Raw genomic sequence first — 26,634 nt, 5'->3', positions numbered from 1 at the left:
GAGAGGAAGAACCGGTTAGGGAGGCAGAGACCGGTTGGACTGGTTTTGGGATGCAGTGGGTGGGGGGGAAGAGCTGGGCTGGTTGTGTGGTGCAGTGGGGGGAGGGGACGAACTGGGCTGGTTGAGGGATGCAGTAGGGGAAGGGGAGATTTTGAAACTGGTGAAGTCCACATTGATACCATATGGCTGCAGGGTTCCCAGGCGGAATATGAGTTGCTGTTCCTGCAACCTTCGGGTGGCATCATTGTGGCAGTGCAGGAGGCCCATGATGGACATGTCATCAAAAGAATGGGAGGGGGAGTGGAAATGGTTAGCGACTGGGAGGTGCAGTTGTTTTTTGCGAACTGAGCGGAGGTGTTCTGCAAAGCGGTCCCCAAGCCACCGCTTGGTTTCCCCAATGTAGAGGAAGCCGCACCGGGTACAGTGGATGCAGTATACCACATTGGTAGATGTGCAGGTGAACCTCTGCTTGATGTGGAATGTCATCTTGGGGCCTGGGATGGGGGTGAGGGAGGAGGTGTGGGGACAAGTGTAGCATTTCCTGCGGTTGCAGGGGAAGGTGCCGGGTGTGGTGGGGTTGGAGGGCAGTGTGGAGCGAACAAGGGAGTCGCGGAGAGAGTGGTCTCTCCGGAAAGCAGACAGGGGAGGGGATGGAAAAATGTCTTGGGTGGTGGGGTCGGATTGTAAATGGCGGAAGTGTCGGAGGATAATGCGTTGTTTCCATCCCCTCCCCTGTCTGCTTTCCGGAGAGACCACTCTCTCCGCGACTCCCTTGTTCGCTCCACACTGCCCTCCAACCCCACCACACCCGGCACCTTCCCCTGCAACCGCAGGAAATGCTACACTTGTCCCCACACCTCCTCCCTCACCCCCATCCCAGGCCCCAAGATGACATTCCACATCAAGCAGAGGTTCACCTGCACATCTACCAATGTGGTATACTGCATCCACTGTACCCGGTGCGGCTTCCTCTACATTGGGGAAACCAAGCGGTGGCTTGGGGACCGCTTTGCAGAACACCTCCGCTCAGTTCGCAAAAAACAACTGCACCTCCCAGTCGCTAACCATTTCCACTCCCCCTCCCATTCTTTTGATGACATGTCCATCATGGGCCTCCTGCACTGCCACAATGATGCCACCCGAAGGTTGCAGGAACAGCAACTCATATTCCGCCTGGGAACCCTGCAGCCATATGGTATCAATGTGGACTTCACCAGTTTCAAAATCTCCCCTTCCCCTACTGCATCCCTCAACCAGCCCAGTTCGTCCCCTCCCCCCACTGCACCACACAACCAGCCCAGCTCTTCCCCCCCACCCACTGCATCCCAAAACCAGTCCAACCGGTCTCTGCCTCCCTAACCGGTTCTTCCTCTCACCCATCCCTTCCTCCCACCCCAAGCCGCACCCCCCGCTACCTACTAACCTCATCCCACCTCCTTGACCTGTCCGTCTTCCCTGGACTGACCTAGCCCCTCCCTACCTCCCCACCTACACTCTCTCCACCTATCTTCTTTACTCTCCATCTTCGGTCCGCCTCCCCCTCTCTCCCTATTTATTCCAGTTCCCTCCCCCCATCCCCCTCTCTGATGAAGGGTCTAGGCCCGAAACGTCAGCTTTTGTGCTCCTGAGATGCTGCTTGGCCTGCTGTGTTCATCCAGCCTCACATTTTATTAACCTTACTTCTCATGTTCACATTCAAATCATTTACATAAATGACAAAATCCAGTGGATTCAGCCCCAATCTGTGTGGCACACCACTGGTCACAGACCTCCAGTCTGAAAAGCAACCCTCCACCAACACTCTCTGTCTTCTACCTTTGAGTCAGTTCTGTATCCAAATGGCTGGTTTTCCCTGTATTCCATGTGATCTAACCTTGCTAACCAGTCTACCACAAGGAATCTTGTCGAAAGCCTTACTGAGGTCCATATAGACAACATCTACCACTCTGCCTTCATCAATCCTCTTCGTTAGTTCTTCAAAAAACAGCCCAGTTAATGAGATACAATTTCCAATGCACAAAGCCATGTTGACTATCCCTAATCAGCCCTTTCCTTTCCGGATACATGTAATTCCTGTCCCTCAGGATTCCCTCCAACAACTTTCCCACAACTGATGTCAGGCTTACCAGTCTATAGCTCCCTGGCGTTTCCTTACCACCTTTCTTAAATAATGGCACAATGTTAGCCAACCTCCAATCTTCTGGCACCTCACCTGTGGCTATTGATGATACAAATATCTCAGCAAAGGGTCCCAGCAATCACTTCCCGAGCTTCCCACAGAGTTCTAGGGTACACCTGATCAGGTCTCAGGGGGTTTATCCATCTTTATGCATCTTAAGCTATCCAGCACCTCCTCCTCTGTAATATGGCCATTTTTCGAGCTGCCACTACTTATTTCCCCAAGTTCTCCGTCTTCTGTATCCTTTTCCACAGTAAACACTAACGCAAAATATTCGTTCAGTACCTCCCTACCTCCTGCAGTTCCAATAAAGGTAGTCTTGTTGATCTTTAAGCAGCCCAATTCTCTCCCTAGTTACCCTTTTGTCCTTAAAGTATTTGTAGAAATCCTTTTGGATTCTCCTTAACCCTATTTGCCAAAGCTAGCCAATGTCACCTATTTGCCCTCCTGATTTCCCACTTCACTATGCTCCTACTGCCTTTATACTCTTCTCGGGATTCACTCGATCCTTGCTGTCTACACCTGACGTGCTTCTCTTATTCTTGACCAGGACCTCAATTTCTCTAGTCATCTAGCATTCCCTATTCCTAACAGCGTTGCCCTTCACCCTAACAGGAGCATATTGTCTCTTACTGTTTTCTCTTTGACAGATGCTACCAGACCTGCTGCTCTTTTCCAGCAACTTCTGTTTTTGTTCCTGATTTACAGTGTCCACAGTTCTCTCATTCTTTTACACAGTCTCTGGACCCTCATTATCTCATTTTTGAAGGCTTCCCTTTGTACGAACCACCCCTTTACCTGCGAATATCCTGCTATTATACCATCTTGCCAACAATGACCAACTCAGTGTGGAACTGACAGCACAACACAATCACTACGTACAGATATCTAACCGTTATCACTTATCTGTGTCCAAACTGGTATCTGCATTACCTACAGTGACTACAATTCAGAAGTGCTGTATTGACTGCGAAGTGTTTGGGGCTGTATAGAGTTCATGAAAGGTGCTACATAAATCCACATTCTTCCTTCTGTTTGGCAGACCTTGACCCTTCACCCTTAATCGTTTCGGTTTAGGAATGTGAAGTATCTCAATGCAGACTAAAGTTAGCTTCTTTCCAACACCTGGAGCTCACATCCCTCTATATATATGACTTACCAATGTCACAGTGGGCATTTATGAAATGCCTTCAATGCAAACCCTGCCCCTAAAGCTCTCTGCACGATTCCTACTCAAGCTGAGCACTTTAGAATTTTTCTTTCCCCCGATTTTCAGTTTCCACTTTGTCCAATCTATTACAGTAATTGTCCCATCGATTGTGAGATGAATTGTGTTCCTCTGGTAATCAGAGCCGAAGGCAATAAGCGGGAGTGTGTGGGGGGTGGGGGGGAGGGTGTGGAGATGGTTGGTATTTTTCAGCTGAGGTATAATTCTGGTGAAAATTTAGAATCAATGTTTCGTGTTCACGTTCCTCCACCACTCGTAATTTAATCGTCAACAGGACTGGGTAGTTGCTGACAACACGACCAGATAGGTAATGATAGATTGTGAGTGAGTTTTAGTGAGGCCACGCATTCCATGAAGGATTGGTGCGTTGGAAACGAGGCTCCTGCCTCGTTCTCTCGCGAAACACCGTGTATAAAATGTGAGTGAGCTCTGCCTACTTTCAAAGCATCACACGTAGAAATGTAGAAAATAAAAGGAGCTGGAGTAGGCCAGGGTTTGTGTGATAGCTGTAATGAGGTGGATCCCATAGAATCTGAGTTCACTGATTAAGGCTGTTAATCTGGCCCATTCAGGGAGCCTTGGCTGACAGATATAAAGCCGGGGGTTCTGTTCACTCTGAGAGCTGGCTCTGCGGAAACCGGGCTAGTGTCAAGTATTATGCGAGTGTAAATGGAGGATTATGGGATACCGGCCTCCCGTAGTTCACCTCCCGTAGCGTGCGCCACAAAGGACAGGCAGTGAATTTCTTGCGATGGCCCTCAGATGTGCTAAAAGCCTGTCACGTCAATGCGAATTGAAGCTCGTGTAGTGGCCTCATTTAGGAGACCAAGCTGAGGCTGCAGGCTCCAAGGATGACCGCAGTCGACGTAGGAGCTGAGCTGATGCTGTTTCGTGTCGCACTGTGGGGCACCTGGTCAACGTCCGGCTTCAGCAGCTGTGAGGGAGCTCTGTCTGGCAGAGCAATGTTGAGGAAGCACTGGAGATCTTCGAAGAGCAACAACTATCGTTGGGAGCCAGCTCCCAGGCTTAGAGATCAGCTCAGTTAGACTTTTCTTAGCATGATGACTGTTGCCTTTTTGTCAGCCAAGGAGGAGAAATCATGTACGAACCTTCCACACTGCTGTGGACGTTCTGTCCCTTGCAGAATTACCTGTGACACAGAGCTTCATTTCTCGCAATAGTTTAATGAATAATGTATAATTCAACCATATCAATCAACTTCCTCTCATCTTATTCCTTTTATGTTTGAAATGCGCTGGGTACAATTCTACACAAATTGGCAACCCTCTGTACCTTCACCCAGGCTTTGTGACTGTGCTGGAATTGTGATACAACCTGCAGATGCCACTACATGACAAAGAACTTGCCTATTGCTTTCTCCTCCCGCGTCCTCAGGCTGGTAGCATTTGCCAGACCAGCTGGAGTCAAAGATGCCCAGGCATTGAACCCAAGATGACCTTCTGCCTGTGTCTGGTGCAGGCACTGCCCAAAGAACCATCAGGAAGGCCCAGGGACAACACTACATCATCCCAGCATTCATCCCTTCTACCCACCACCAACCACCCATATACTCACAGGATGAGGGCATCACCGGCTAGGCTAACATTTATTACCCAGCCCTAATTGCCCAGAGGGCAGTTAAGAGTAAACCATGTTGCTGTGGGTCTGGAGCCACATGTAGGCCCGACCAAGTAAGATTTCCTTCCTTGAAGGACTTTTGTGAACCAGACGGGTTTTCCCAACAACTGGCAATGGATTCATGGTCACCGTTGGACCCTGAATTCCAGATTCTTTACTGAATTCAAATTCTACCATCTGCTGTGGTGGGATTCGAACCCGGGTCCCCAGACCATTATCTGAGTCTCTGGATCAATAAAAAACCACAAGAACTGTAGACGCTGTAAATCAGGAACAAAAACAGAAGTTGCTGGAAAAGCTCAGCATCTGTGAAGAAAAAAACATCAGAGTTCGTGTTTTGGGGCTGGTGACTAACTCTGACTTTCTTTTTTCCCCTTCACAGATGCTGCCAGACCTGCTGAGCTTTTTCCAGCAACTTCAGTTTTTGCTCCTGGAGAAATAGCCTAGTGATGATACCACGAGGCCGTAGCCTCTCCCAGAATCATAGGGTGGTGCTTGCTTTGATAGCTCTCTATGGTAACCTTGTTTTGCATGGATGCCGCTTGATCTATAGATGATGTTTCTCACAAACTCAAGACTGTGACTCCTTGATTATCCTTCACAGATTCCAACCTTTCTTGGATTTCTAGGGCACTGGGAGTCTGCACTGCCCTACTGGGCTGCCACTGTTCAGATAAAAGCAAAATTCTTTGGCTGCTGGGAATCTGAAACAAACACAAACTCGCAGCATCTGTGGGGAGAGAGAAACACAGTGAATGTTTCTTCGAGTCCCATATGACTCTCGTTTAGAAAGACTGAACTGCAGTTGTGCCTGGCTCAAAATGCCGACTCTGTTTCTCCCTTCACAGATGCTGCCAGACCTGCTGCGTTTCTGCAGTATTTGTTTGCGTGTGTTATCTCTCGAAGTTCCTTGCATTTCTAGTTTGGCTTTCATAAGGCTTTCCGTCTTCCTCTGTCTATTTCTGGTGTTGTTAGAACAGTGTCATCTTTTACAGTACTGTCATGGGGCAGTGATGGCCTAGTGGTATTATCGCTGGACTGGTTAATCCAGAAACCCAGGTAACATTCTGGAGACCTGGGTTCAAATCCTGCCACAGCAGATGGTGGAATTTGAATTCAGTAAAGAATCTGGAATTAAGAATCAAATGATGAGTGTGAGTCCATTGTTGATTGTCAGGAAAAAAACCCACCTGGTCCACTAATGCCCTTTAGGGAAGGAAACTGCCATCCTTGCCTGGCCTACTTGTGACTCCAAACCCACAGCAATGTCATTGACTCTCGACTGCCCCCTGGGCAATTAGGGATGGGCTATCAATGCTGCCTAGCCAGCGATGCCCTCATTCTGTTATTGAATGAAGGATTAACATAGCAAAGTTCTTTTCCTTCGGATTGCAGAGTTCAAAACTAGAGGGTGCAGTTTTTAGATGAGAGGGGAAAGATTTAAAAGGAACTAGAGAGGCAACATTTTCATGCAGAGGGTGTTGTGTATGTGGAATGAACTGCCAGAGGCAGCCCTGGATGCAGGTACAATTACAACATTTAAAAGACATTTGGACAGGTACATGAATAGGAAAAGTTTGGAGAGAGATGGGCCAAACACAGGCAAATGGGACTAGTTTAGTTTGGGAAATTAGATGAGTTGGACCAAAGGATCTGTGCTGTATGACTGTATGTGATTCATAATCATGAGCAGGCTGGATAGAGTAGATCGGGAGAAACTGCTCCTGCTCGTAAAACGGACAGGCACAAGAAGAGACAGTAAGAACTGCTGATGCTGGAGCCAGAGACAACACAGGGGGGAGCTGGAGGAACACAACAGGCCGGGCAGCATCAGAGGAGCAGGAAAGCTGACGTTTCGGGTCAGGACCCTTCTTCAGAAACAAAAAGATAAGGTTTAAAGCGGTCTGCAAAAACTGCAAGGGTGAAGATTTTCACTCAGCAAATGACGAGAGTACAGAACACACTGCGTGGAAAAGTGGCGGAAGCAGGCTCAATCAGGACACTGAAGAGGGGTGGCTATGATTGTTTGGGTAAATAGCTTATGGGGAGACGGCAGGAGATTGGCACAAGGCAGTGATGCTCCTTAAAGAGCTGGTACAGGCTGAACGGCTACCTTCCTGTGACAGTGCAGCACTTCTGTGATGCCGGGGTTGGGGGTGGGGCAGGGGTGCGAGGTGATGGGGGACAGTAAAATGCCCCGATGCAGCTCCTGTGCTTGAAGTGTTAATCTGAGGAACAAGTCCCTCTACTCTGGAGGTTCAGGCGGGTTAAAGGTCCGCTGAATCCATTTGACAGAGGGCAGTGTGTTGTGCCTGACGTGCTGGTCCAAATCTCGGCCCCCCCCCACCCCCACCCTCCCCCCAGCCAAACATGGACTAGCCTTCCTCTCATTGTCCTTTGTGAGAACTTCGAGACTTGCAAGGGACTGAGAGATGAAGCAGTGCTCAATCAGTTAGTCATGTCCTCCGGTGAATGCAGGAGATAAATACCCAGTTACTGGCTCCTTTGGAGGAAGGTGTTAGCATTTAATGAACTGGCGCCAAGGAGGCCGCAGAAGCTGGAAAGGGTTACAAGCCCAACTGATTTCTTTTTTCCCTCAACTCTTCTGCTGTCAGAGAGGGGAGTGGGGTGGGAAGGGGTGGAAATTGAATGGCTTAATTTAAAAGATAAACTCAGCCACAAATAGAGTCTTGTGAAGATTGCAAACCAGTGACTCGTCGACGCCGGGGATAAAATGGAGAAGGAGTTCTGTCAGGGCAGCTCAAATATCTCCCTTCCCTATGTGCTCGGGATTTGAATGCCCTTTGCTTTCTCTCCTGAGACATTGGTGTTCTGAAATTCCAAGGTAAACACTTGCCGAGTTGCAGCAAATCCACCCCCCTCACAGAGATTATAGCTCCGTGATGGGTGTCACCTGCTCTGAATCAGGCTCTATGTGAGGATGAGCCCCAGGCCAGAACCCAAATTTCAGACCACCATTCCAACTTACAGGTAAGATGTTAATATGTAGCTCACCCAGGCAGCTCTGAAGAACAGGGGTGTTGTTCATGGTCCCCAGGCCAACAGTTATCACACAGCCAGCATTCTAAGAAGGCTGGGCATTATCACATGGGGTTTTCGTGGAGTCTTGCCTCACCACAATTCAGCTGCTGACATGACAGCATTGACCGCACTTCAAAATCCTTTCTTAGCTCTCGTGCACTTTGAGATCACTTGAAAGGTGCCACATTTTTGTCATTCTGTCACAGAATTGGCCGTGGCTTGTCTGTGCCAGCGTTAATGACCTGTCCCTAGCCTGCTTTTGAGAAGGCGATGATGAGGTGCCTTCTCCTTGAACCGCTGTGTGGTATAGTTACAGCAACAGAGTTGTTAGGGAGAGAATTCCAGGATTGTCGCTCAGCAATGGTGAATGAGCAGTGAAATAATTCCAAGTGAGAGCGGTGGGTGGCTCAGAGGGCAGCTTGCAGATGATGCTGCCTGTTCCCATGTAACTGCTGCCCTTGTCAGAGGGACAGAATTAATGGGATTTTGAAGGTTCTGTCAAAGGGGCCTTGTTGAATTACAGCCACTGTGCAGCAGTTATGGAATGAGCAGCTATTTAAGCTGATGGATGGGGTCCCAATCAAATGGGTTGCTTCGTCGTGCACGGTGTGCTTTACAAGTGGCTCACAACTCTCATTTCAATTGTCGACAGCACAAAGCTTTTCACAGTGACCTTGAGGAGTTCCTCCGGGTGCTCCTGTTTCCTTCCACAGTCCAAAGATGTGCAGGTTAGATGGATGAGCCATGGGGAAATGCAGGGTTAGAGGGATAGGGTAAGGCATTGGTTCTGGGTGGGACATTCTTCAGAGGGTCAGTATGGTCTTGATGGGCTGAATGGCCTGCTCTCACACTGTGTAGATTCTGCAACGATGCTGAGATCGGTTTGTTTGTTTGGAGCATCACTGGGGGGAATGGAGCAGGAAACTCTCAGCTGGCTTCAGAAGGATTTAGATGAAACACATGTGCTGGAAAATGGGATTAGCATAGATATATGTTGTGTTTGATGACTAGCAGAGATCCGATGGGTCGAAGGGCCATTTTCCAAGCTGTGAAAGCTGTATGATTCTCTGTTAACCTGCTGTCCAGGCACAGGACTGCAGATGAGTTCAAATCCTGGCACTGCCACACACACTGTGCTCACTCATGGGTAAACTATTGCAAGGGCTGTTGCCCACGTGCCCAAGTACGTCATCACCACTGTTTCCTGCCGGCAGGAAATATAGCTTCCCAATTATAGCCCTCATTGAACAGCTTCTGCTCCCACTGAGCGTGCTCTACATCAGCCCAGACCGGCAGTGACAGGGCAACAGAACCGTCCCCCTGGCCCTGCAGCCATTTTTGTTTTGCAGAAACGCTGACTGAAAAGAACCTTTTACCTGGCAACTCTAAAGATTGCAAAGTGGAGAGCTCCCGTTGTGAGGAAGGGTCACCGGACCCCAAACGTTAACTCTGTTCTTCCCTTCACAGATGCCACCAGACCTGCTGAGATTCTCCAGCAACTTCTGTTTTTGCTTCTATTGGGATTGTTGAGCGTTCGCTGTGTCACAAGTGTGGGGCATTGATGTGGAGGGGCCAGTGTTAGACTGGGGTGGACAAGGTCAGAGGTCACACGACACCAGGTGAGAGTCCAACAGGTTTATTTGAAAACACAAGCTTTCGGAGCCCCGCTCCTCCTTCAGGTATTCGTGAGAGAGGTGGTGTCAGACACAGAATTTATAAGTAAAAGGTCAAACTATCAAACCACTGATGGGGATGTACTAAACAAACCTGAGATGCTGTGAAATTATCAATCAGTTGGAAGGTTTAATTAATTAAAATGTATATGTAATATGTATATTGATATGCCCTGAGGGAAGTAAAGGTTTAATCAGTGCAATGAAGAGGTGACACTTTAGGTCAGACAATGCTGGTTCAGTGTCAGGCCTTATTTAGAATCTGCTTGTGTTTCGGTTTGGATTCTGGTTTAACTTCTAAAGTAGGGATTTATAAAACGCTGCATTCACTGACTGTTGACAAAAATTGTGAGCTTTTAGAACAAAATAGAATGTATCTGCAAATACAAATACACCCCTTAGATTTGTGTGTGTCTGCGCATGTGTGTTCTGTGTGTGTGTGTGTGTGTGTGTGTGTGCGCGTGCGCGCGCGCACGTATGTGTGTGCGTGTGTGTGTGCGCGCGCGTGTGTGTGTTTGTGTGCGTGTGTGTGCATGGTGTGTGTGTGTGTGTTTGTGTGCGTGTGTGTGCATGGTGTGTGTGTGTGTGTGTTTGTGTGAGCTCGTGCGTGTGTGTGTGCGTGTGTGTGTGCGTGTGTGTGCATTTGTGTGTGTTTGTGTGCGTGCGTGTGTGTACATGGTGTGTGTGTGTGCCTGTGTGTGTGTGTGTGTGTGTTTGTGTGCGTGTGTGTGCATGGTGTGTGTGTGTGTGTGTTTGTGTGAGCTCGTGCGTGTGTGTGTGCGTGTGTGTGTGTGTTTGTGTGCATTTGTGTGTGTTTGTGTGCGTGCGTGTGTGTACATGGCGTGTGTGTGTGCCTGTGTGTGTGTGTGTGTGTGTTTGTGTGTGTGTGTGTGTGCGAGCGTGTGTGTGTGTGCGTGTATTTGCGTGCATGTGTGTGTGTGCATGTATGTGTGTGTGTGTGCGTATGTGGTTGCGTGTAATTGTGTGTGTGTGTGTTTGTGTGCACATGCGTGTGTGTGTGTTTGTGTGTGTGTGTGTATGTGTATGTGTGTGTGTGTGTGTGTGTGGCTGTGTGTAATTGTGTGTGTGTGTGTGTGTGTGCGCGTGCGTGTGTGCGTGGTGTGTGTGTGTGGTTGTGTGTAATTGTGTGTGTGTGTGTGTGTGTGTTTGTGTGCGTGTGTGTGCATGGTGCGTGTGTGTGTGTTTATGTAAGCATGTGTGTGTGTGTGTCTGTGTGTTTGTGTGTATGAGTGTACAGTGGGGTCCCCTGCACTGTGACATGCACCCTAGATCCCAGTTGAGGCCATCATCATGGATGCTGAACTTGGCTATCACCCTCTGCTGGGCGACGCTGCGTAGTTGTGTATCCTGAAAGTCACCTTGGAGAGCCTTTACCCAAAGACCGCAGGCTGGATGCCCTTGACCGCTGACTGGGAGGGAACATTCCTGTTTGGCGATTGTTGTGCAGTCTCCATTCATCCATTGTCAGAGCATCTGCATGGTCTCACCAATGTACCATGCCCTGGGGCATCCTTGCCTGCAGTACATGAGATAAACATTGTTGGCCGATTCACATGAGTGTGGTGTGTGATGTTCCCATGTGCGATGGTAGTGCCCATGTTGATGATCTGACATTACTTGCAGAGGTGGCCATGACAGGTCTGTACAGTGCAGTGGACAATGGTGTCCCAAAGGCTGGGTAGTTTGCTGCGAACAATGGTCTGTTTAAGGTTTGGCGGCTGTTTGAAGGCAAGAGGTGGAGGGTTGGGGATGATCTTGGCCAGGTGCTCATTGACATTGATAGTGTGTTGAAGGCTGAGAAGAACATGGCATAGGTTCTCTGCTCCTGGGATACACTGGATGGTGAAGGGTATCCTAGCAGACGTATCCCGTGCCTGCCTTCTGAGGGCATCATTATGATTTTTCGCTGTGGCATGGTGGAACTGGCGATCGATGAGTTGATCATCATATCCTGCTCCTATGAGGGCGTCCTTCAACACATTCAGTTATCTGTCTCATTGCTCCTCGTTCAAACAGATTCTGTGTATGCATACAGCTTGTCTGTAGGGGCTGGCTGTTTTAATATGCTTAGGGTGTAAGCTCGAGAAGCGCAGCATCGTGAGGTTATCCGCGGGCTTGCACTAGAGTGAGTTACTGAGTTGTCCATCCTTGATGGAGACACGTGTGTCCAAGAATGAGACTGATTCTGAACAGTGGTCCATGGTAAGTCTGATGGTGGGAGAAACTTATTGGTCTCACTATATAGAGATAGTAGGAACTGCAAATGCTGGAGAATCTGAGATAACAAGGTGTAGAGCTGGATGAACACAGCAGGTCAAGCAGCATCAGAAGAGCAGGAAGGCTGATGTTTCGGGCCTAGACTCTTCTTCAGAAGGCCCGAAGCATCAGCCTTCCTGCTCCACTAATGCCGCTTGGCCTGCTGTGTTCATCCAGCTCTACGCTGTGTTATCTCGATAGCACAATGTAGTTGTTTCAGTCATTCCTTCCCATGAGTCCAAAGGTAGAAATGTTGTCAATGTATCAGGTGTATAGCGTTGGCCATAGGTTCTGTGCAGCAAAAAACTCTTGTTTAAATCTTTGCATCAAAATGTTGGCACATTGGGGAGCAAATCTGGTCCCCAGGCCTGGTCCCTGTGTCTGGAGGAAGAACTGGTTGTCGAAGGTGAAGACATTGTAGTCAAGGATGGAACGAATGAGCGTAGGATGGCATTTGGAATTTAGCAGTCTCTCACACACACTCTCTCACACTCTCACACACTCTCTCTCTCACATACACACTCTCTCACATACACACTCTCTCACACATACTCTCTCACACACACTCACACACACACCCTCTCTCTCACATACACAGTCTCTCACATACACACTCTCTGTCACACACACTCTCACACACACTCTCTCACACACACTCACACATACACAGTCTCTCTCACATACACACTCTCACATACACACTCGCTCTCACACACACTCTCTCTCTCCCACTCACATGCACAGTCTCACACATTCTCTCACACACACACTCTGACACACTCTCTCTCTCACACACACTCTCTCATACACTCTCTCTCACATACTCTCTGTCACACACACTCTCTCACTCTCTCTCACAAACACTCTCTCTCACACTCTCTCTCTCACACACACTCTCTCTCTCACACTCACACTCACATACTCTCTCTCTCACACACTCTCTCTCTTACACTCAATCTCTCTCACATTCCCACTCTCTCACACACACTCTCTCACACAATCTCTCTCTCTCTCTCCCACTCTCCACAGACTCTGTCTCTCACATACACTCTCTTTCTCTCACACACACTCTCTCTCACACTCACACTCTCGCACACACAGTCTCTCTCACACACTGTCTCACACACACTGTCTCACACACACTCTCTCTCTCACTCACACTCTCGCTCACACAGTCTCTCTCACACTGTCTCACACACACTCTGTCACACACACAGTCTCTCTCACACACACACACTCTCTCTCACACACACTCTCTCACAGTCTGTCTCTCTCACACACACACTTTCTCTCACACAGACTGTCTCTCTCATGCACACTCTCTCTCTCTCTCTCTCTCTCTCTCACACACACACATGTTCTCTCACTCTTCCTCACACACACGCACACTTTTTCACTCTCCCTCACACACACATGCACACTTTTTATTCTCCCTCACACAAACACACACACTCTCTCTCTCACACACACACACGCACACACACACACACGCGCACACACACGCACACGCGCACACACACACACACACACACACACACACGTGCACACACACGCGCACGCGCGCGCGCACACACACACACACACACACACACACACACACACACACACACACACACACACACACACACACACGCGCACACACACACACACGGACACCCAATTGAATCTATGGGGTGAATTTGTATTTGCAGATACATTCCATTCTGTTCAAAAAGCTTCAATTTTTAGACTGTCAATATTTTATAAATTCCTACTTTAGATATAAAACCAGTCTGATCCAAACCAAAACACAAACGGATTCTAAACAAGGCCTCACACTGAGCAAGCATTGTCTGACCTAAAGTGTCACCTCTTCATTGCACTGATAAAACTTTTAGTTCTCTCAGGGCAGTGACTTGACTGGAATTTGGGGATTTATATCTACATATTAATCATTTAAAACCTTCTAACTGATTAAAGATTAAAAGCATCTCAGAGATAGTAGGAACTGCCGATGCTGGAGAACCTGAGATAACAAAGTGTGGAGCTGGATGAACACAGCAGGCCAAGCAGCATCAGAGGAGCACAAAAGCTGACGTTTCGGGCCTAAACACTTCATCCAGCCCCACACTTTGTTATCTATGTCAGTAACATTGGCAGGCAGCCTGGATGGGCACCTGGGGGCCACATAGTGGGCACAACTGAACATGTGGAGGCCCTCCTGAGCTTGATGGGCAGAATCCAACTAGGCACCACAAACAGGGACTACAGGCAACAGGTAAATAACTTCCCCTCCTATAAGCTGCCCCTACCCACCCAGCGTCTACCAGATGGTACAAGGGAAACACAGTTAAAATCTGCGCCGTTACCTCCAAAGAATGTTCCAATTGCAAATTCCTTTTAGCGCAATGGGGAGAGTCCACCTGTGCATTATCCCGGGTTTGATATTGTCGACAATAAAATCAAAGTACCACGAATGCCCGGGTGGGGAAACAAATGCAGATTGCATTGGAGAAACTCCACGGGTCTGTGTAGAGAGAAACCATTAACATTTCGAATTCTAATCGACTCTTTTTCGGAACTCACTGCATACTGAACTTCCATATTGGTTCTGAAGTAGAGTCATACTGGACTTGAAGCAATGACTTTGATATTGCATGGTGCTTTATTGTGTTGAGAGCAGGGCAGTCCTGGTGTAGCCAAGGCAATGGCAACACTTTGACAACAATGGATTGTCAACAATACACAGGAAAATAATCCAAAACATGGAATATAAGCGGCAGAAAAATGAAAAGAAAGGGTACATCTTTACAGTCCTTCTTGTTAAGGGCTCCATCATGGGCCTGGTTGCCAGGCACGAGTCCCCATCGCCACTGGATCAAAAGCCGCCAACTTTGGCGCCATCTTGTCTCCACCGCCCCCATGAGTCTGCCCCAGGCCCCCGCCTCACCCAGGCAGCCGCTGCTGACTGGGCCCAACCCATACAGCTCCTCTCACTGTAATTTTGTGACATGACACCCGAGACAACAAACAGGTCGAGTCAACGTTTCGTCGTTGAGCCGCAGGGAGGCGAAATGTCGGTCCGATCCCCACGAAGGTAACGGTGGAAGTGGGCAGAGCCACCGACTGTCATCTGCAGGGGCATGGCAAGGACCCAGACCACGTGAGCGACCCAGAAAGAATCACCCTGCATCTTTCTTTGCCACAACATTCAGAGAATGGGCTCCCTGTTTAGCACAACGTTTGAGAGCAATTGCCAATATCAGATGCCCTTCCCATAGTACTCTGCAACTGCATGGGCATTGAGTCCTAGAGATGCACAGCACACAATCAGACCCTGCAGTCGACTTGTCCATTTCCAGACATCCTAAATTAATCTAGTCCCATTTGCCAGCATTTGGCCCATGTCCCTCTAAATTCAGGTACACATCCAGGTGCCTTTGAAATGTTGTAATTGTACCACGTAGGAGGTTTTGCTATGATTTTACAGAGCCTTGGTGAGACCACAGTCCTGCATACACATTTGGCTTTCTTCCGTAAGAAAGGACGTAACTGCCTGATAAGCAGTTTGGAGAGTGTTTGCTCAACTGGGATTAGGGAGCTATCTCTTGGGGAAAGCTTGGACAGGTCGGCTCTGGCCCACAACAGTATAGAAGAATGAGAGGTGATCTTATTGAAGCATAAGTTCCTGAAAGGACGTCACAAACTGGAGGCCGGAGGTGGGAGTGACTGAAAAGAGGGGATGCAGTTTAAAAATAAAGGTTTTTTTTATTAAAATTCACTCATGGAATAAGGGTATCTCCATCTAGGCCAGCAGTTATTGCCCAGAGGGCAGTTATGAGTCAACCACATTGCTGTGGGTCTACAGTGACACGTAGGCCAGACCAGGTAAGGATGGCAGTTTCCTTCCCTAAAGGGCGTTAGTGGTCTAGGTGAGTTTTTCTGATAATTGACAACAGTTCGTGGTCATTATTGAACTCCAGATTATTATTGAATTCAACTTTAACCTTCTGCCGTGGCAGGATTCAAACCCAGGTCCCGAGAACATTACCTGGGTCTCTGGATTAATGGTCTAGCATTAATACCTCTAGGCTATCGGCTACCCCTTTCAAGATGGAGATGAGGAGAACTTCCCTTCTCTCAGAGCTCAGAGTGTGGGAATGGTCTTCCCCATTGCTGAATATCTTTAAGGCCGAGGTAGATACATTCTTGACTAACGAGGGCGTTAAAGGTATTGCAGGGAGTCAACAGGAAATTGGAGATGAGGCCTCAGTCATGTCAGCCATGACTTATTGAATGGTGCAGCAGATTCGAAGGACCGAGTGGCCAGAGCTTGCTCCTGATTGGTTAGGCCGGCCATGGATAGACAAGACACAGAGATTTACCAACGATTAGACATGGAGATTGCAATTCCAGGGAACAAAAAACACAAACGTTGGCAGACAAAGACCACACATCATCTACTTTCATCTTTATAAAGAATTGGGTCACAGCGTCGAGGACCTGGGTTCGATTCCACCCATTGGCGACTGTGTGGAGTTTGTATGTTCTCCCCGTGTCTGCATGGGTTTCCATCTGAGTGCCCTGGTTTCCTCCCACAGTCCAGAGATGTGCAGGTCAGGGTGGATTGGCTGTACTGAATTTTCCTGTAGTGCCCTGGGGTGTGTAAGCTAGGTGGGTTAGCTATGGGAAGTGCAGGGTTTAAGGGATAGAGTAGGTCTAGGTGGGATGCTCTTTGGGGGTGGGGGCGGTGGTGGGGAGGGGGGGGTTGTGGTTATTGTAGACTTGATGGGCCATAGGGCCTCCTCCCACACTGCCTGGATTCTATATCACACAAACATTTGTGTGAATGTTGAAATACTTCAGGCAAGACAATGTTTAGGACAGAGTACAAATGTAATTTGAGGCACGACACATCACACTCTTGTGCCTCGGGGAGGATCAGCTGACTTTGGACTGATGGTTCCCAGAGCTGTCAACCAATGGATCCTCTCCCTGGTTTGTCTCAGTCCATTGTTGATGCGTTGATAGGGCTTTGATTGCCCTGATTGGCCAGTGACCCTGTGAGTGCTGTATCACGTGGCTGCCAGGGTGGCAGCTGGCGAGAGAGATGGGCTCAAGCCTGTTTAAGTCAGTCAATTCCAATTTTCTTCCCAACTGACTGCAACAATTCACACATGAGCCCAGCAGAAGATGTAAAAGAGCAATCAATAGCAAAGTTAAACAGAACATGTAAGCTCAGCTTTCATCCAGCAGGAATGAGCAGGCGAAATCAATCGAGGCTTTGTCTATATCGTTCTGTCAAAGACTAAATTGTGCAATTCTGCGATGACTTTCAGTGAAGCTGATGGTTATTGAAGGCAGCAGTTCAATTGATTAGTGACCTTTCTCAGTGCTGATCCTGAATTCCTGATCCTCCCCAACTGTAAGCTGAAAGTTACGTTGTATTTACAGCACTGAAACAGACCTTTAGGTCCATCATGTGCTGATGTCCACGCTGTATGGGGGCATCCTCCCACCCTACTTCATCTCACCCTGCTCCTTCTATTTCCTTCTGCATGAGTTTATCTCGTCCCCCCACCTCACCCCCTACACATATTTGTTATTCATCTCAGGTAGGCATGAATTCTTCTCACTTTCCACTCTCTAGACAATTCACTGTTGAAATTATCTTAGGAACATAAGCCATTCACCCCCTTGAGTCTGTTTCACCATTCAACGAGACCATGACTGATTTAAAGTCATAGAGTCATAGAGTAATACAGAATGGAAACAGGCCCTTCAGCCGAAAATGGCCCATGCTGACCATTGTGTCCACTCAACTCGTTCCAATTGCCTGCATTTGGTCCATATTCCTCTAAACCCTTCTCGTCTATGTACCTAATCAAATTTTTTTTTAATATTGCTAATTTACCTGCCTCAGCCACCTTCTCTGGCAGCCCACTCCATACATACACCGCTCTCTATGTGAAGAAGCGGACCCTCAGGCCCTTCTTCAATCTTTCCCCTCTCACTTTCAACCTCTGCCCTCTAGTTTTCAATTCCCCATCCCTGGGGAAAAAAACTATATGACTTCATCCTATCTATACCCCTCGTGATTTTGTACACCTCAGTAAGGTCACCCCTCTTTCTCCTACCTTCCTGGCCAACTTCTCCCAGTAACTCACTCCTACTAGTCTTAGCAAAATCCTCGTAAATCTTCATTGCACACTTTCCCACAATAGGGTGACCAAAACTGTACACAATACTCCAAGTGTGGCCTCACCAACGACTTATACAACTGCGACATAACGTCCCAACTCCTATATTCAATGCTTCAACCAATGAAGACCAGCATGCTAAATGCCTTCTTCACCACCCTATCCACTTGTGATGCCACTTTCAACATACTTGTACTCCTAGATCCCTCTGTTCCACACAGTCTTCAGGTTGTGACCACTTACTATATAAGTCCTCCCTTGGCATGACTTTCCAAAGTGCAACATCTCAGACTTATCTGTGTTGAACTGCATTTGCCAATCCTCAGCCCACTTCCCCATCTGTTCAAGATCCCTCTGTAATTTTTGATAGCCTTCCTAGCTATCAATAATACCTCCTAATTTTGCAGCATCTGCAAACTTATTAATCATGCCTCATTCATTCACATCCAGATCATTTATGTAAATAATAAATAACAAAAGTCCCAGCACCAATCCCTGTGGCACTAGTCACAGGCCTCCAGTCCGAAAAACAGCCTTCACCCATCACCCTCTCCCTCCTACCATTGAGTCAATTTTGAATCCAATTAGCTAGTCCTTCCTGGATCCCGTGGGACCTAACCTTCATGATGAGCCTGCCATGCGGGACCTTGTGAAAGGCCTTGCTAAAGTCCACTAACTCTGTACACCTGCCTCTGAAACATATCCCATAATACGTTTTGCTTAACAATAAAAAAAATGTATCTCAGGTTTAAAATTAGCAAATTATCCAACTTCCATTGCCATTTGTGGTAGAGAGTTCCACACATGAGGTGTGGCCTGAGTTTGATCAATTTAGAAAGACCTGGGAGCAGTATTATGGAAGAGTACACAGTGGAATTCAGTTGGATGTGTGAAAGACTACAGAAATTTAATTTGAAATTCCCCAATCTGAGCTTGCATTTAAGGTATTGGGGCTGTGCCGCAGAGTATCAAGCATAGACCAGACTTCTGTGGTCAATATAAGGCTATTAGTCCCGAAGAACATATGTATTGGAGAATCTAGAACTGGGGCAATTGTTTAAAAATAAGACAGCGAGGACAAACTACTATTCCATCAGCGGGTAGTGAGTCTTTGAGATTCCCCTTCCCCAAAAGACAGTGAATGCAGGATATTCAAATATTCTTAAGGCAGAGGTAGGTAGGTTTTTTTGTTTACCAAGGACATATTGTTTACTGTATGGAAAATATGAAAGCTGGAGGAATGTACGGTATGAGGGGCAGGTGGTCAGGCCCATGGATTGGGAACATAAAGTACAAAAATGGAAGGCAGGAAATGCAGTGTAAGCTCAAACCCCTTTAAAGAGATGATGAACTGGGGCAACACGGTGGATCAGTGGTTAGCACTGCTGCCTTACAATGCCAAGGGCCCCAGTTTGTTTCCAGCCTCGGGTGGCCGTCTGTGCGGAGTTTGCACATTCTCCCCGTATCTCTGTGGGTTTCCTCCGGGTGCTTCAATTTCCTCCCACAGCCCAAAGATGTGCAGGCTCGGGTGGACTGGCCTTGCTAAATTGCCCCATAGAGTGCAGGCCAGGTGGGTTACCTGTGGGAAATGTAGGGTCATAGGGAAAGGGTGGTGGGGGGAGTGTGGTTGCTGGGTACGGGTGGGATGCTCTTCAGAGGATCAGTGTAGACTCTGGGTGGGGTTGGGGGCAAATGGCCTGAATAAAATGGAAGACAAGTTATTTTAAAAAATGTCAAACAAGATTTACAAAGCTGGGTAAAATTTGTGGTGTACACAGAGGTCCCACATGGGAGACAACCAATTGGATTACTTCAATATGTCTGCATCAAAAAAGTGTCTCTTGATATAATTTATAAAGCAGATCAGTGTCACATGAATTGAAGTAAAACAGGATATAAAATATAAATATAAAACCGATGGTAGGAAGAGAATTTTTGATTTTTCTTTTAAACAAATGCTTGGGAATGCAGATCAATTGACATTTAAGCTGCATTTCTGCAAGGAAATCAACTTAGGAGGGAAATATTTCTTCAACCTCCAAAAGATGCAGTGGGGACACTTTGGAATTTAAATAAATAAATGCATTTTTGACCTAAATGATCGCTCTACACAAATTTGCTACTTCTCAGTAAGGCCCGTCTTCTGTCATCTTCAGTTAAAGGCAGGCCCTATCATGTTTTACTGGCATCATCAGGCGCAATATGCAGACATCTTTATGATGCATGTGGATTTTTTTTGAGCGGGTGAGAACAATAAATTTGCAAACAAGTCAGAAATGGGCTTAAGGCAGAATTCAAAATTGGGTGTCAGGCTTCTGGGCCTTTCAGGTAAATATTTTTTGACACAGAGTGTGGTTCATGCGTGGAATGAACTTCCAGAGGAAGTGGTGGATCTGGGATAATGTTTAGAAGACATTTGAATACATGCATGATTAAGAAATGTTTGGAGGGATATGGGACAAGCTCAGGCAGGTGGGGCTGGTTTAGTTTGGGATTATAATAGGCATGAACTGCTTGAACTGAAGGGTCTGTTTCTGTGCTGAATGACTATGACTCTAGACAAGCTGGGCCCTATATCTTCTGGACTTTCAAAGCGTCAGACGCTACTTAATCAAAGCATGTGAGATCTTGAGGGGACTTGGTGGGGTGGATGTTGAGACGATGTTTCCTCTGTGGGAGCATCTAGAACTGGGGCAATTGTTTAAAAATAAGACAGCGAGGACAAAATACTAATCCATCAGCGGGTAGTGAGTCTTTGAGATTCCCCTTCCCCAAAAGACAGTGAATGCAGGATATTTAAATATTCTTAAGGCAGAGGTAGGTAGATTTTTGTTTATCAAGGACCAGATACTGCAATGTAGAGTTGTGATTAACATCAGAGCAACCTGGTCTTAATGAATGGCACAGCAGGCTTAAAGGGCCAAGTGGCCTCTTATTTCCATCTTATGTGGCTGTAATCCACACAGGAATTTTGGACAGCCTCTGAATTGGTGTCCTAACCCATCTTTTGGTTTGTCACAGAGTCACAGAGATGTACAGCACGGAAACATACCCTTTGGCCCAACTTATCCATGCCAACCAGACATCTGAAATTAATCTACCCCCATTTGCCAGCATTTGGCCCCATCTCCCTCTGAACCCTTCCTTTTCATGTACCCATCCAGATGCCTTTTAAATGTTGTCATTGTACCAGCCTCGATCAGCGGGAATGAACGGTTCAAGAACAAGAGCACACAGATTCAAAGCAATTTGCAAAAGCAGCACAAATGTTAATGACAGAGAAGTTACGTTTTTACAAAGCGGGGCTGGAATTAACCCAAGGGTGGCAGGGGCACTTGAGGCAATTGGGTCTTATCTGAAAAGGAGCAATGAGTGGGGTCACGGTGAGAAGGAAGGGGCAGATAATAAAATGTGAGGCTGGATGAACACAGCAGGCCAAGCAGCATCTCAGGAGCACAAAAGCTGACGTTTCGGGCCTAGACCCTTCATCAGAGAGGGGGATGGGGAGAGGGAACTGGAATAAATAGGGAGAGAGGGGGAGGCGGACCGAAGATGGAGAGTAAAGAAGATAGGTGGAGAGAGTATAGGTGGGGAGGTAGGGAGGGGATAGGTCAGTCCAGGGAAGACGGACAGGTCAAGGAGGTGGGATGAGGTTAGTAGGTAGCTGGGGGTGCGGCTTGGGGTGGGAGGAAGGGATGGGTGAGAGGAAGAGCCGGTTAGGGAGGCAGAGACAGGTTGGACTGGTTTTGGGATGCGGTGGGTGGGGGGGAAGAGCTGGGCTGGCCGTGCGGTGCAGTGGGGGGAGGGGACGAACTAGGCTGGTTTAGGGATGCAGTAGGGGAAGGGGAGATTTTGAAACTGGTGAAGTCCACATTGATACCATATGGCTGCAGGGTTCCCAGGCGGAATATGAGTTGCTGTTCCTGCAACCTTCGGGTGGCATCATTGTGGCAGTGCAGGAGGCCCATGATGGACATGTCATCTAGAGAATGGGAGGGGGAGTGGAAATGGTTTGCAACTGGGAGGTGCAGTTGTTTGTTGCGAACTGAGCGGAGGTGTTCTGCAAAGCGGTCCCCAAGCCTCTGCTTGGTTTCCCCAATGTAGAGGAAGCCGCACCGGGTACAGTGGATGCAGTATACCACATTGGCAGATGTGCAGGTGAACCTCTGCTTAATGTGGAATGTCATCCTGGGGCCTGGGATAGGGGTGAGGGAGGAGGTGTGGGGACAAGTGTAGCATTTCCTGCGGTTGCAGGGGAAGGTGCCGGGTGTGGTGGGGTTGGAGGGCAGTGTGGAGCGAACAAGGGAGTCACGGAGAGAGTGGTCTCTCCGGAAAGCAGACAGGGGAGGGGATAAGGGCGCTGTGTTGCTCTTTCGGAAAACCAGGAGGCGGGAAGTCACGGAGCACCGGAATGAGAGGTTTAAAGTCTGCGGAGTTATTGGAATATAAAACGATGAGTGCACGGAGGTGAATGAGATTTGGTGCCTCGCCCTCGTCAGGAGAGGACTCGGCAATAAACACAGAGAGAACACTGGAGAAACTCAGCAGGTTTGGCAGCATTGGTGCAGAGAGAAAAACAGAGTTAACGCTTCAAGTCTGGTGACCATTCTCGAGAGTTCCTCTTCTGCCTGAATCCTGAGAGAGAGTCATACTGGACCCGAAATGTTAACTCTGTTTCTGTCTTCACAGATGCTGCTGAGCATTCTGTGTTGGAGCTCTGCCTTCACTAGAGGAGTGGTTGCCTGTAACCTAGGACCTGTGGGTGGAGCAGGAGTGTAATCTGGAACCCTCAAGCCTTTTCAAAAGTCCTGGGAGGGAAGGGAGGCAGCTGATTGTGCTGATAATGATGTCTATAAACGTCTTTTTGTTTTGTCTTGTGTGTTGTGTATTTACAGATATAAACATGGCTGGTGAACCCAAACCGTACCGACCCAAAGCTGGACAGAAAAGGCCTGTCAGCGCTTTGTATGGGTGAGTACAGCATGGCATTCAAAAACATAGCAGCTAACCTGTGTCACTGGGCACCGGCAGCATAGCCCAGGAATGTGTCTGCACCATCCATCGCTATTAGGTTTCTGATGGGCTACCATCTGCTAGTCATGAGGGGGGAAAATTGATTTGTCATTGTTGTAGCAAGCGGTTGAGGGAAGTTGTGAGATTTGGTGGCTGCAGTGGAGGCCAGTGAGTTGGGAGGGGGGGGCGGAGAATGAATGTGATTTGAGCAAACAAAGAGAAGAAAAATGGCATCCGGTTTTCGGCTGCATGCTATAAGGAGATAATTTATGAACCGTAATTAGTCTTTAAATTGCTTTGTCTGGTGGAGTACCCTCCACATACAGCCAGCACATGAAAGCATTCATTTAGAAACAGAAAGGATCAGCATGTTTGCCTTTATCTCTGCTTAGCACCTTCTCAGTCACAACAGAAGCCTGCAGTCCTCAAAGCCTTATGGCTGTACTGTTACAAGGAACTGAAGCTTGTCTATAATCAAGTCGTAATCTTTGTATTTGAAGCAAAAATTACAACACACAAACACACGCACACACACACACACACACACACACACACACACACACGCACACACACTTTTCCACACACACACACACACACACACACACACACACACACACACACACACACACACACACACTCCAGCTGCTCGCCTACTTTACTTGCTCCCACTGGTGCGCATTGAGTAAAGGGGCTGTAATTAGCCCAGAATTTCTGCCATACAAGATACAAAGCTGTAGATCTTATGGATCAGTGACTTCAGTTAGGTGGAGAAAGTGGGATTGTATCTCGACGAGAGGGAAAGATTCAGGGGAGATTTAATAGGAGGCACCACGAAGGGTTTTGATAGGGTAAAGAAGGAGTAACAGTTTCCAGCGGTGGGAATATCAGTGAGGAACGGTTTGTCACAAATTTGAGACAATTGACGAAAGAGGCAAGCAGAAGATCAGGTGGTGGTAGGAACTGCCAATGCTGGAGAATCTGAGATAACAAAGTGTAGATCTCAGAAAATTGTCTGAAGAAGGGTCCAGATCCAAAACGTCAGCCTTCCTGATTCTCTGATGCTGCTTGGCCTGCTATGTTCCTCCCGTGTTCGCCTTGTTTTTCTTAACAGTTGTGATCTGGTAAGGGCTGTGAAAGCAGATGGTGTAATAACTTTCCGAAAGTCAGATATCACACGACACCAGGTTATAGCCCAACAGGTTTATGTGAAAACACGAGCTTTCGGAGCGCCGCCCCCCTCATCAGGTGAAGTCATAACTATCTGAAGGTAATTGAGTAATTAGTTACTGGGAAGTTAATAAATGCAAGGCAGTGGGAAGAGTGCAGGAGAATGTAACTGGTTTGATGGTTCATTCAAAGAGCCAGTAGAGGTACAGTGGGTGGAATAGCCTCCTTCCTTACAAGATCACTCCATGAGTTTTGCTTCTCAAATAGGCCAAAAGACAGAAAGTTTATCAAGATTAGAATTGCTCTTTTCTTTCTCTTTATGTGACTCTAGCACCCACTGGTACCTGGTCTAATTTGTCAGCTTCTATCTGGGATTCTAGACTTTGACTCTTGTTTCGTTATTTCACTGCTCTGAGCAGTCAGGGTAGACTGAGCCCACCTCTATCCCTTTCTGGATGCAATCATATGCACATTTTCTAACCATGATCAATAATAATCATCAAGAACAGGACTTCATCTCCTCTTTAGCCATCCCTATCCAAGTTACCATTCTTAAAGTGGGGCTTCATCAGAAATCAGAGTTTGCAAACGTATAGTGACAACCAGCTCCTCTCTTCATTCCCGTGCTGTCATGGAATTGCCAACCTGCTCCTCCATCTGAAATTCCCTCACATTAAATATTGGAAAAATTGAAGAGCACATTCCATTCTATCCTTACTGCAGCACGCTGTGTGACCTCAATGTTATGACCATGGCTGATCCCCTCCTTTAAAAACTTTCCCCTGTTTGGTCAACACTCAAACTCCAAAGCCTAAATTGATTTTTTAAAAATTCAGAACTATTGTTTTATTGCGGAAACTTCAGGCTAATACAAATCCAACAACCTGTTCTGAAAACTCTGCCCACATTTTGATAGCTGTGATGACTTACACCACGTCAGCTAAGACAGCCCAGGACACTCTAAAACAAGTCAACAACATTGCAAACTGAACAAAATACAGCATTCTGAACAAAATGTCAGTCTCCTGTATCTTTCAATGTCAAAATATCCTCTAAAAGAAATCCTGGATTCCAGATCTACCAAAAAAAAGTCTGTCCTTTCTTGGGTCATCCCCAAATTTTCTTTAAAATCTGACCATTAGTTTTTGATGTGCATTGCTTTTAGAGAAGCAAACTAACAGGGTGCCAACATTAGCTCTCTTCGCCTTCAATAACAGAGTTCAAACTGAAGTTATAGTTTTCAGTAAAAGAAGATAGTTTGAGGTTGAAGCAGACTTTTCCAAAATTTGAAGTCACATTTGACCCTGAGATCAGATTCCATGTGCTCGCTAAGATCACATTTCCACCACAGCAATATCACTGCTGTCCAGTCCTGTCTCAGCTCATCTACTGCTGAACCTCTCATCCTCTTGTCTGTGATACATCCCAACTGCATTATTCCAGCATACACCTGACCTCTCAGCTTTGTGACCAACTCTCCTTCCTCTTGTAACCCTGTGCTCACCGATCTGCATTAGTGCCTGGTCAAGGAGGGACTCCAGTTTAAAAATTCTTATCCTTATTTGAAAAATCCATGCCTATCTCAGTAATCTGCTCCAGCCTCGTAATACATTAAAATATTACCCTTTTGAGCATTTCTCGTTGAATCACTCCAACACTGAGGTCCGCACCCTCGGCTGTCTGAACCCTTGCCCTGCAATTTTAACAGCCCTCACCTCCTGTCCCATTTCTCCACCCCTTCCATCCCGCTTTCTATTTTTCCAGGCATCTCTGAAAATCCACCTCATCTCCTGCTCACTGGCAGAGTCTGCTTTATAAGGCTCCTCCAAAGTGTCTCGAGATGTTTCCAAATCTTCAAGCCACTTCATAGATAGAAGTTAGGAGGACTGTTGTTTGCTTGAAAAGTATTCAAAGGGGTGCCCAGGAGTGGGAAGAGAGGCTAGTTTCTCCTTTCGTATCTCTGTGGCCCAGGGTCAGGGGTTGGCTGAGGGTGAGGAGCAGGCGAGCAATGGACCTAAACCCTTCCTACTCCCGCTAAGCTGGGTTGACTTGGTGGAGACAGAGCAATGCCTGGGGTGCACCCACTGCAGTTTCATAGCTACCAACGTCAGTGAGCAGGCTTCACTGCTGAGTGAGAGACAGCCTCCGCATGTCAGAGACCTCTAATCACAGAGCCACATCTCCTCCTGTCTTATCATTGGAGGGATACCTCATATGGATTGTGTTTGCAATACCTTT

At 47.4% G+C, this 26,634-nt stretch overlaps 1 protein-coding gene across 10 annotated transcripts in view; it reads left to right on the top strand.

Annotated features, from left to right (window-relative positions):
- LOC125459689 (RNA-binding Raly-like protein) overlaps positions 1-26,634 on the top strand; it is a 1,242,755-nt gene that overhangs the window by 888,059 nt on the left and 328,062 nt on the right. For all 10 annotated transcript variants that reach the window (XM_059651584.1, XM_059651585.1, XM_048546398.2 and 7 more), the window contains one exon: positions 23,112-23,187. In XM_059651584.1, coding sequence (XP_059507567.1) covers positions 23,112-23,187 — 76 coding nt within the window. The remainder of the gene's footprint in view (positions 1-23,111; positions 23,188-26,634) is intronic.

This window comes from Stegostoma tigrinum, chromosome 16, assembly GCF_030684315.1.
Source record: "Stegostoma tigrinum isolate sSteTig4 chromosome 16, sSteTig4.hap1, whole genome shotgun sequence".
Lineage (NCBI taxonomy): Eukaryota > Metazoa > Chordata > Chondrichthyes > Orectolobiformes > Stegostomatidae > Stegostoma > Stegostoma tigrinum.
The sequence above is the reverse complement of the archived record's forward strand: the minus strand, read 5'-3'. Positions and strand labels throughout refer to the sequence as shown.